We start from the raw sequence: 11404 nt of genomic DNA, 5'->3' as shown, positions 1-11404 counted from the left end.
ATTCAATAAACCACTTCCACTCTTTTATAAAAAGTTTGTTATCTTGATTTCTTATTCATTTGGTAAGTTCTGCCATTTCTGCGTTTTCCATAAGTTTTTGTATCCATTCTTCCTTTGCTGGGATGACGACTTCTTTCCATTTTTGGGCAAGTAACATTCTTGCCACTGAATAAGTTTCTATACAGATTCTGTCTCTATAATTCCCAAGAGAAAAGCTTCTGGTTTTTTTTTTTTTTTAATGAATGTTATTTTCCCTAAACAGGGCTGCCTTCAGATGTCTTCTAAAAGTCTGGTAGTTGTTTTTCTCTTTGACATCTGGTGGGAGGGTGTTCCACAGGGCGGGTGCCACCACCGAGAAGGCCCTCTGCCTGGTTCCCTGTAACTTGGCTTCTCGCAGCGAGGGAACTGCCAGAAGGCCCTCAACCTCAGTGTCCAGGCAGAACGATTTTATCAGAATTTCTATACGGCTTGCTTGGCAAAAGAAAACAACAGTGCCATAAAGCCATTTATTGTAACATGTTCCCTAATTTATTATCTCGGCCAGGAGGTGTATTCCCTTTACAATGCTCTGTTTCAGATTAAAGTTTGCGGTGACCATAAACCTGCACCTCTGTTTAAGCTGTGGCTCTTTCTGAAGGAGGAAATGTCTCTCTCTTGACAGGAGCGAAGCCATGGCTGACGAGAAACGCAGGAAGTCATTTCAGCAAGAGGTCACCTGCCCCATCTGCTTCTGCTACTATACCAGCCCGGTGGTGCTAGACTGTGGGCATTGCTTCTGCCGTATGTGCATCGTGAGATGCTGGGAGGAGCCGGGCAGAGATTCCAGGTGCCCTGAGTGCAGAAGCACCGTTGCCAGGAACTTGAAGGTGAGCCGAAACATCTCCAACTTTGTTAAGATGCTCAGGGACTGGGACGCTTCCGCAGAGAGAGAGGCTCGAAGAAGGAGGTCAGAATGCCAGAGGCATCAGCAGCCCTTGGATCTGTTCTGTGAGGACGAACGTGTCCCCTTCTGCGGAGATTGTGCCGGACCCCAAGAGCACAGGGGCCACAGAGTGGTCTCCGTGGAAGAAGCTGTCCAAGTATACAAGGTAATAATGAGCAGTGGATGGGAGTGGCCCCTTCAGGGTTCAAATTCTGCTCATAAATCTGTTCAGTGGCATAAATACTTGGGAGATTGCAAATATCAATTTGGGAGCCAGCACCCAATTCTCTTTCTTTCTCTAGATCAGGTGAGGGGAATCTTATGCCCTCCTGATGCTGAGAGCCAGTGTGGTGTAGTGGTTAGAGCAGGCATAGGCAAACTCCGGCCCTCCAGATGTTTGGGACTACAATTCCCATCATCCTTGACCACTGGTCCTGTTAACTAGGGATGATGGGAATTGTAGTGCCAAACATCTGGAGGGCCGGAGTTTGCCTATGCCTGGGTTAGAGTATCAGAGTAGGAGACCAGGGTTCAAATTTGCACTGAGCCTTGACGCTCACTGGGTGACCTTGGGCCACTCACCGACTCTCAGCCTAACCTCCCTCGCAGGGAGGATTACATGAGGAGGAGAAAACCGTGGACGCCACCTTCAGCTCCCTGGAGAAAAGGGTGGGATAATGAATTTGGTTAAGTACTTAATTCGTTCCAGAGGTCCGTTTTTAACCTGAAACTGTTCTTAACCTGAAGCACCACTTTAGCTAATGGGGCCTCCCGCTGCCGCCGCGCCGCCGGAGCCCGATTTCTGTTCTCATCCTGAAGCAACGTTCTTGACCTGAAGCACTATTTCTGGGTTAGCGGAGTCTGTAACCTGAAGTGTATGTAACCTGAAGCGTATGTAACCTGAGGTACCACTGTAAACAAATACCTAAAACTACAACTCCCATGAGCCCCAGCAAGCATGGGAAATGGGAGTTTGGATCATTGGCCCCTGAAGGTTGTGAACCGTCCTGAGATCTCCTGTTGAAGGACTGTATCTAAATCTAATTATTATTAATAATAACAATGAAAACCAAGAGCAAATGGTCCCCCACACCTGCTCTGTGTGACTGCTTTGATGGGCCTGTGCAATGGAAAACTCAAGAAAGGCCTTTTCCTTTCCTTCCAGGGACAGATCGGCAGCTGCTTGGTGACTTTGAAGGAAGAGAGAGAAACACTTCTGGTCTATAAAACAGAAACAGAAACAGAAAGGCAGCACCTGATCGTCAGTATCGCTAGGACTGAGGAAATGAATGAGTTCTAGAAGCAATATTTTTTTGGAGGGGCGGGGGGAGTTGAATATTAAATACATCCCACCAGATGTCAAAGAGAACAACAACTACCAGACTTTTAGAAGACATCTGAAGGCAGCCCTGTTTAGGGAAGCTTTTAATGTTTGATGTATTACAGTATTTTAATATTTTGTTGGAAGCCACCCAGAGTGGCTAGGGAAGCCCAGCCAGATGGGCGGGGTATAAATAATAATAATTATTATTATTATTATACAAAGGATCTGGAGCCATTTTTCCTGGAACAGATTATAAGGTAAAGGTAAAGGGACCCCTGACCATTAGGTCCAGTCGTGACCAACTCTGGGGTTACGGCGCTCATCTCGCTTTATTGGCCGAGGGAGCCGGCGTACAGCTTCCGGGTCATGTGGCCAGCATGACAAACCCGTCACGGGGATTCGAACCGCCGACCTTCTGATCGGCAAGTCCTAGGCTCTGTGGTTTAACCCACAGCACCACCCAATACGCTGTTTGATGATCCAGCAAAATCCCTAATTTTGTTGCCGAAATAACTGGATACACAATAACACATGACCCCAAGGCACTACAGCGAGTTATTTGGACAACTTGGAGGTGACACAAGGTCCTGGTCTCCTGGCGCCACCATTTCTTAAGCCACGCTGTCTCAGTGACTCTGACTCTCATTAGTCAGAAAGAGACAGAGAACAGGAACTCCAGTGGCAGAGATCAGGAAGCCCAAGAAAACTGAGCTTCCCTTGCAGTTTTATTCCTCACCTCACCCCCAGGGATCTAGGTCTTCCAAACCATCACCAGGGATCTGAATTCTCCTCAAGGCCAGTCTATTCAGCCTAGCTGTAAACAGGCTAGGAATATTGGATAGGCCCCGATTAGTTTAAATTTTATTTTTATTTTTTAATAATATTTATTGGTTTTACAAATCAGTTTTTCATTCACAAAAAAGAAAAGTACAATCCAAAAATATAGAATTCTTCAAATTCTCTGACTTCCATCCTCCCTTTCGTGGGGTCCACTAATAATCATTTTCACTGCATATTATATTAGCTTCCATATATCCATACATCTCTATTTTCTCCTATAGTTCTTTTCACATTGCAAGCGTTATTTCAACCCTAATGTTTTTAACTGTTTACAATGTTCTGTCAACTATATTATAAATTTTCCCCATATCTTTTATTGTCCTGATAGGATAAGCCTTAAGTTTTAGAGCCACTGGTTTCCTTGGAAATGTCTGGTCACCCATAACAAGTGTTAATTCAGAGAGAATATTTAAGGGTGAGCCCTGTTATCCTTCAGGAAACTTCTTCCCTGCAAAAAGCTGATGTGATATTTGGGACAATTCAGAAGGGACCTTCCTATCTCTTGATGCTGCGAAGACCAGCTATATTCCTGAAAATGCCCTCCTTGCCTCCTCTCATTCCCCATCCTCACCCACCAAACTCTTATCTGTGGCAGAGGCAAATAGAGAGAGAGAAAGAAAAGACGGTGGCCGAGTTCAGACGTCTGCACCAGTTCTTGGAGGAACAAGAGGACCTTCTGCTGGAGAAAATGCAAGAGCTGGAGGAGGAGATTGCAAGGAAAAGGGAGGAGCACCTGGACAGGCTCTCCAGGGATCTCATACCCCTTGAAACTCTCATCCTGGAGATGGAAAAGAGGCTTCAGCGGCCAACCAGTGAAGTCCTGCCGGTGAGACTGTGAAAAAATAATAATAATAATAATAATTTTTATTTATATCCTGCCCTCCCCAGCCGAAGCCGGGCTCAGAGTGGCTAACAACAGTAAGAGTAACACAATTTACATAAAATAACAATCAGTTACAGTGGTACCTCAGGTTACATACGCTTCAGGTTACAGACTCCGCTAACCCAGAAATAGTACATCGGGTTAAGAACTTTGCTTCAGGATGAGAACAGAAATCGTGCTCTGGCGGCGCGGCGGCAGCAGGAGGCCCCATTAACTAAAGTGGTGCTTCAGGTTAAGAACAGTTTCAGGTTAAGAACGGACCTCCGGAACGAATTACCGTAAGTACTTAACCCAAGGTACCACTGTAATTGAAATACATTCTAAAATCAATTCATTCTAAAAAACAAGTGGGCCAGACCCTTTTGCGGTGCAAGGCTGGCTCCAAATCATTGTGTGCCTCTGGCTATGTAGGCTGGCAGCCAAGGCTGTAGCAGGCCGGAGCAAGAAAAACATGAGGGATAATTTATTCATCTTAATGGAGAGAGGAGACGCCTACCTAAAGTAGGTGGGATCGGATGTTTTCTGCTCTTTGCTCATGGTTGGTTGTCTTAATGGCTTCCAATGGCTCATTCCTGCCCCGCTTCTGAGCTTCCCAGAGGTTGCTGTTGCCAGAGGGAGGCTGCCCTTTGCCTTGGTCTGATCCATCAGGGCTTCCCTCCTGCTTCCTTTTAAGAGGTTGTGTTATCTTCTGGGGCTGCATAATTTGCAGCGCTGAGGGCGTTCAGGCAGTTCCCTCGCTGCGAGAAACCAAGTTACAGGGAACCAGGCAGAGGGCCTTCTTGGTAGTGGCACCCGCCCTGTGGAATGCCCTCCCGTCAGATGTCAAAGAGAACAACCACCACCAGACTTTGAGAAGACATCTGAAAGCAGCCCTGTTTAGGGAAGCTTTTAATGTTTAATAGGTTATTGTATTTTAATATTCTGTTGGAAGCCACCCAGAGTGGCTGGGGAAACCCAGCCAGATGGGCGGGGTATAAATAATAAATTATGATTATTATTTAGTCGGGTGCTTATACTTCACCCTTCAGGGCATGGGGCTGGGCGGGGATTGTATGGTCTGGGGCAGGCACTGAGCTCCCTTTTCTTTCCCCATTTTTGCTGCAGGATATTGGAAGCCTTTTGAAGACGTAAGTGGATCTCACTCATTTCCCTTTGTTTTGTTGGCAATGGTATGCCTAGCAGGTTGAAAACATGGTGGTGTTGAGGTTAGTTTGCCCTTAACCATCTAATGCCTTTTCACGGGCATAAATGGGTGTCTTGAAGTTGAAACCTGCCCTGTTTTCATTCCAAAAATCACTGGTTTTAGCAGTGCTCCTTACTGTCTGTTACATCCATTTGTATCTTTTGCTGCTATGGCAGTTTTAATGTCTTCCATTATCACATGGTGGCTGTTATGTACTGAGTTGAATAGGATCCAAAATGCAGCAGTCTGATTGGTCCCAGAACAATAGGATCCAAAATGCAGCAGTCTGATTGGTCCTAGAACAATGCAGCAGTATGATTGGTCTGCAGGAGCCACCCAATCCAGCTCCAGATGGAAGTGAATCCACAACCTGATTGGCCTACAGGAGAATTCCGGAATTAGCCAATCACGTGCAGCCCATTGTGTATATAATGTATATAAAGCAGATACTTTGGGGGAACTTTCATTCCTCCTCACTACTATGAGCTGAATAAAGAGCATGAAATCCACTCTCGACTCCGAGTATATTTCAGTGGCCTTCCATATCCAACACAGAATTTCTGGTAACTCTCTCCGATGTCTCTGACTTTCCATTTTGACGAGTGGCTGTTGTCACTCTTTCCCCTGCCTGTGATTTTTGTGTGGTTTTAAACTGACCTCTGGCGAAGCTCTGACTAGGTCTGGGCGATATGTCAAAATATCATCCCAAACCATTTGAAGTCCATATCATGCTATCAGTTTCATAGTTTTTGATCTGGCAATATATTGCAAATCATGATCTCCCTCCCTCTCTCTCTCTCTCTCTCTCTCTCTCTCTCCTTGTGTGTGTGTGTGTGTGTGTGTGTGTGTGTGTGTGCTACGCAAAAATCACAATGTGGGGGAAACTGTTCAGACATTGCGATATATCAGTATACAGTGGTACCTCAGGCTAAGTACTGGTACTTAATTCGTTCTGGAGGTCCGTTCTTAACCTGAAGACCACTTTAGCTAATGGGGCCTCATGCTGCTGCCGCGCCTCCGGAACAAGATTTCTGTTCTTATCCTGAAGCAAAGTTCTTAACCTGAAGCACTATTTCTGGGTTAGCCAAGTCTGTAACCTGAAGCGTATGTAACCCGAGGTACCACTTTATCACGATGTTTAGCTGGTGATATTTCACAAAGATGAAAACCAAATATCACCCAGCCCTAGTTCTGACAAGGAGCTGAGAGGCCTCCACTTGGCTAAGTAAAATGTCATCAAAATAGGGATTAGTTAGGGATACCAAACATCAGAAGGTCTGTTATACTGTGGTACCTCGGGTTACATACACTTCGGGTTACAGACTCCGCTAACCCAGAAATAGTGCTTCAGGTTAAGAACTTTGCTTCAGGATGAGAACAGAAATCGGGCTCCGGCGGTGTGGCGGCAGCAGGAGGCCCCATTAGCTAAAGTGGTGCTTCAGGTTAAGAACAGTTTCAGGTTAAGTACGGGCCTCCGGAACGAATTAAGTACTTAACCTGAGGTACCCCTGTACAGAGTTAGGCCATTAAAGCAAGAACTTTAATATAGTGGCCATACCTCTTCCTTCCATTTATTTTTGTTCAGTGCATTCTAGGACTTTGGACCAGGTGGAGAGCTGTTAGGATTCGATTCTTTTGTTTTGTTTTAAGGTTTGAGGAGAGAGAGGTGATTAAGACACCGGTGGTTTTTTCTCCTGCATTAAACTGGAGGGCGTGGGAATTCAGTGATATGAACCCATTTCTGGAAGGTGTCATACAAGAATTCAAAGGTAAGGAAGAATGGCTGCAAGGATTTTGGGCTGGCTGTGATTCTGGTCCAGATCTGAGTGTGTGGCGAGGAGCAAAGTCCTTTGTAATGTTGCTGGGGACAGGAGAATTGAGAAAGCTATTATTGTTCATTACTGGAATGGGCTCTGCTCAACATTCCTCCTGCAACCTCAGCCCATAATTTTGTTCTTCAGAATTGTTTTGATTTATTCTTCAGTTCATATTTCCAGACACTATAGAAATCATACCAGTGTGGTGCTGAATCTCTCTTCCTTTTCCTTCCCCAGACGCCCTAACATCTGATTTGAAATATCTGAAGAAAGGTAAGCAGTGAGGTCTGATAAAGCTCTGGATATTAGGCCTACTCAGGGTTCAGATTCTCTTCTCGTTCAAATGTGGGCAAAGTCTGGAAGAAAGAGGCGCATCCTTATCTTCAACGTGGTGTCTGATTTTTAGGGTGACAAGACAGTTTCGAAGCTCAGGATATTTGCTGATCCTTCTCCCAACGGATTCTTAAATATTTATATTTTACTAAGTTTCTATACGGCCCTTCATCCGAGGATCGCAGGGCATGGTTTACAGTACAGTTGTACCTTGGTTATCAAATGCCTTGGTACTCGTACGTTTTGGCTCCTGAATGCACAAACCCGGAAGTGAGTGTTTCGGTTTGCGAACGTTCTTTGGAACCCAAATGTCTGACGCGGCTTTTGCGGCTTCCGATTGAGTGCAGGAAGCTCCTGCAGCCAATCGGAAGCCATGCCTTGGTTTCTGACCATTTTCAGAAGCTGAACAGACTTCCAGAACTGATTCTGGTGGAAGTTAAATCCTTCGAAGACAGGTCCTTTGGCTGGGTTGGGACAATATGGGATTGGGGGGGCAACTCCCATCTCTTGCGGGGGCGCAATTAGTGCCAGCACCATCCGTTAAGAGTTTGAGTGTAATCTTCGACACCTCCCTTTCCATGGAGGCGCAGATTGCAGCTATAACAAAGGTGGCATTTTTTCATCTCCACCAAGCTAAGCAGTTGGCTCCTTACCTCTCTCGCCCTGACCTAGCCACTGTGATCCATGCGATGGTCACCTCCAGACTGGATTATTGTAACTCGCTCTACGTGGGGCTGCCCTTGAGACTGACCCAGAAACTCCAGCGGGTGCAGAATGCCGCGGCGAGACTCCTTATGGGGTCTTTGCTGCGAGATCACATTCACCTGGTGCTATACCAGCTGCATTGGCTCCCGGTGGAGTACAGGATCAGGTTTAAGGTGCTGGTTTTAACCTTTAAAGCCCTATACGGCCTAGGACCCTCATACCTACAGGACCGCCTCTCCTGGTATGTCCCACGGAGGACCTTACGGCCCTCAAACAAAAACATCTTGGAGGTCCCGGGCCACAGGGAGGTTAGGCTGGCCTCAACCAGAGCCAGGGCTTTTTCCGGCTGTGGCTCCGATCTGGTGGAACGCTCTGTCACAAGAGTCTAGGGCCCTGCAGGACTTGACATCTTTCCGCAGGGTCTGCAAGACAGAGCTGTTCCAACAGGCCTTTGGCCAGGGCACAGCCTGACTCCCTCCTTTGGCAATCCTCACAGAACTCTAGCCCAATGGTTGACATTAATTTGATTTGAACTGATTTTATAATGAAATGATTTTATAATGTTGTATTATTTTACTGTTGTTAGCCGCTCTGAGCCCGGCTTCGGCTGGGGAGGGCGGGATATAAATAAAATTTTATTATTATTATTATTATGTTCGACTTCCAAGGTTCAACTGTATAGAAAACATTAAAATGCATCACATGGCAACAACTGGATTATGATCCCTGTTCTCTTCTGTTTGTTCCCCCTCCCCACAAAAAAAAAAAACTCCCATAGCAAAAGTGACTCTGGATCCGGAGACAGCTCACCCCCAGCTCATTCTGTCTGCGGATCGCCTGAGTGTGACGTGCGGAGATATGTGTGAAGAGGTGCCCGACAACCCGAAGAGATTCAACCAGCTCACGGTGGTGCTGGGGAGAGAGGCGTTCACAGAAGGCCGATATAGTTGGGAGGTTACTGTGGGGAATGAGGAAGAATGGGCTCTGGGGGTGGCCCGGAAATCTGTGAGGAGAAAGGGCATGTTCAACTTCACTCCCCAGGAAGGGGTCTGGGCTATGGGGAAGTGGAGGGGTCAGTACAGGGCCCTCAGTGATAATCCTTATCACCTGCACCCCAGCGGTGAGCTCAGAAGGATCCGAGTGACTCTGAACTACACTGGGCAGCGAGTGGCCTTTTTCGATGTCGACAGAGGAATCGCCCTTCTTGCCTTTGCAGGGGGTTCCTTCTCCGGAGAAGACCTTCTCCCCTTCTTCTGGCTGCAGGAAAGAGCCCATCTCAGGCTCTCTCCGTAGAACAGCCAAAATAGTGCAGGAGGTCAGAAGAAAAATATTGCACTTCTGCCTGCTGGGTGGTTATTTGGGGGGAGGCGGGTGGCAACTGGGAGTTTTGGGAAGACCTGGGGAAAACACTCTCAGCGCATTTGAATGACAAGTGAATGCCTAGAAGGTACAAAATGATATTATCCCCTAATATGGATTCCTTCTCCCCATGGCCCCCCCAAAATTGACTTACCACTTCAGACATGTCAGTGCTACCTATATGCCAATAAATGCCATCCTACAGGGTAAGTTTATTTGGGGGTGGGGTTGTGATTGAACTATTGTGATCATTGTGAAAGTGGACAATATTTCATTTTATAGCACTTTTCCCGTTAAAGAAAACCGGCAGTTTGTTCAGCAAAAGTATCACTGCATTCTAAAAAAAATAGAATTCGATCAAGACATGTTTTTGGCACACGTGTCCATCTTGTGTACTTGCATTAATGGGTTCTTTTGATTTCTTTAGCCTGTAAAAGCAGACTGTACGTATGTTTAGCTCTTTATAATAAAATAGTATTCTTATTTTCCGTAATAGATGTACTTAAAGTGTCTGGCTTCAAAATACAGCCAAGCCATGCTAAAATAAAATGGTATGGAGTAATACAGTAAAATTTATTGGTCTTAATGAAAATCTGGGGTGATAAGGGTTGCAGCCCGGAAAGCAGCTAACGTAGCACCAATTTTTCGCAAGAAATCTGGGGGAATCTTGGAAATTACAGGCCGGTTAGATTAACAGCTGTCCCAGGGAATCTGGTGGAAAGTATTGTTAAAGATTAAAATAGCCAAGTCTATAGAAGTGTGTTTTCCAAACTTGGGTCTTCAGCTGTTTTTGGACCACAACTCCCATCATCCAAAGCTAGCAGGACCAGTGGTCAGGGATGATGGGAATTGTAGTCCAAAACAGCTGGAGAGCCAAGTTTGAGAAAGCCTGATATAGAAGAACAAGCCTCGCCAAACCAGGAACCAGCATGACTTCTGCAAGGGCAGGTCGAATCTCACAAACCTGTTACGAGTTCCTTCAGAGTGTCAGCAAGCACGTCAGTAGCAACTTGTGAGGTCACCATACATTTATGAGCATTTCCCAAGCATGTTCATTGTGATTTAAGAACATTTCTGTTGGGAAGGAGGGGGTGGACCTTAGCTGTCAGCCGTCCCTTATTTGGCGGGAAAGTCCCTTATCCCAGCGCCGTGTCCCGCTGCTGTCCCTTATTGATGATGTCCCTTAAATTTCCCGGGTTTCAAAGGAAGCAGCTCCTCTCCCTCCCTCCCTCCCTGCCGGCCAGGGAGGAGGAAGGCTCCAACTGTGTTGCTTGGCTGCGTTGCTCACCCAATAAGGAGTCTAAGAACGACTGGGGGGGTGGAGCTTGCATGCCTTGTGCTGATTAAATCGGCCGCATTGCCTGGGGACTTGCCTTTGCTCAGCGCTTCCCAGCGGAGAGGTGACGGTGGTTTTCCTTGCTGCATCCCCTTTGCTGGGTTGCTGCGCTGTGGGAACCATCGCTTAAGGCTTCGTTTGGCAGCTGGTTGACTAAAACCCCTTATTTTGGCTGCTGATCCCTTATTTTCGAGGCTGCTGGTCCCTTATTTTCAAATCTGTAAGTCGACAGCTATGGGTGGGATATATGATCCAGGATATCCCAACTTTACTTTGGAGTTCAGGGATACCTGAACTGCCCTTCCGTTTTAGCGTTTCAAACTTCTGAGCAAATGAAGACTTGGGAACTTGTAACAAACCTTAGCATTGAGTGCAAGGTGCTCTTCCCGCTCCTTGTGATTCCCAGGAATTGCTATTATGGTGCTGGACAATGAATGGAGAACGTTGTGGTTTGTAGTTACAGATCGGCTCAGCATCTCTGAAATTACAGCCGCCTTGCTTGGAACCAGAACCAGTGGGGCTGGTTTTTCTGACATGTAACGCATAGATGGGTGGTCTAGAAATACTCTTAATGATTGATTGATTGATTGATTGATTGATTGATTGATTGATGTCCCCTGCCACCTTCCCCTTGGGATTTATAGCAGCTCCAGTGCATTTGCAGATTTCATGTGACTGAAGTCTTACGCAGAAGGAATTCAC

General features: G+C 46.3%; 1 protein-coding gene across 1 annotated transcript; it reads left to right on the top strand.

Moving 5' to 3' along the window:
* The first annotated feature begins 671 nt into the window (after positions 1 to 671).
* On the top strand, positions 672 to 9678 carry LOC114592347 (zinc finger protein RFP-like). Its single transcript, XM_028720457.2, has 6 exons — positions 672 to 1088; positions 3682 to 3912; positions 5074 to 5096; positions 6803 to 6921; positions 7207 to 7242; positions 8786 to 9678. Exons 1-6 carry the CDS (start codon positions 672 to 674, stop codon positions 9298 to 9300), a joined length of 1341 nt encoding a protein of 446 aa, XP_028576290.2. The 3' UTR covers positions 9301 to 9678.
* Positions 9679 to 11404: the final 1726 nt, after the last annotated feature.

This window comes from Podarcis muralis, chromosome 2 (genome assembly GCF_964188315.1).
Source record: "Podarcis muralis chromosome 2, rPodMur119.hap1.1, whole genome shotgun sequence".
NCBI lineage: Eukaryota > Metazoa > Chordata > Lepidosauria > Squamata > Lacertidae > Podarcis > Podarcis muralis.
This window is presented reverse-complemented; position numbering and strand designations above follow the sequence as displayed.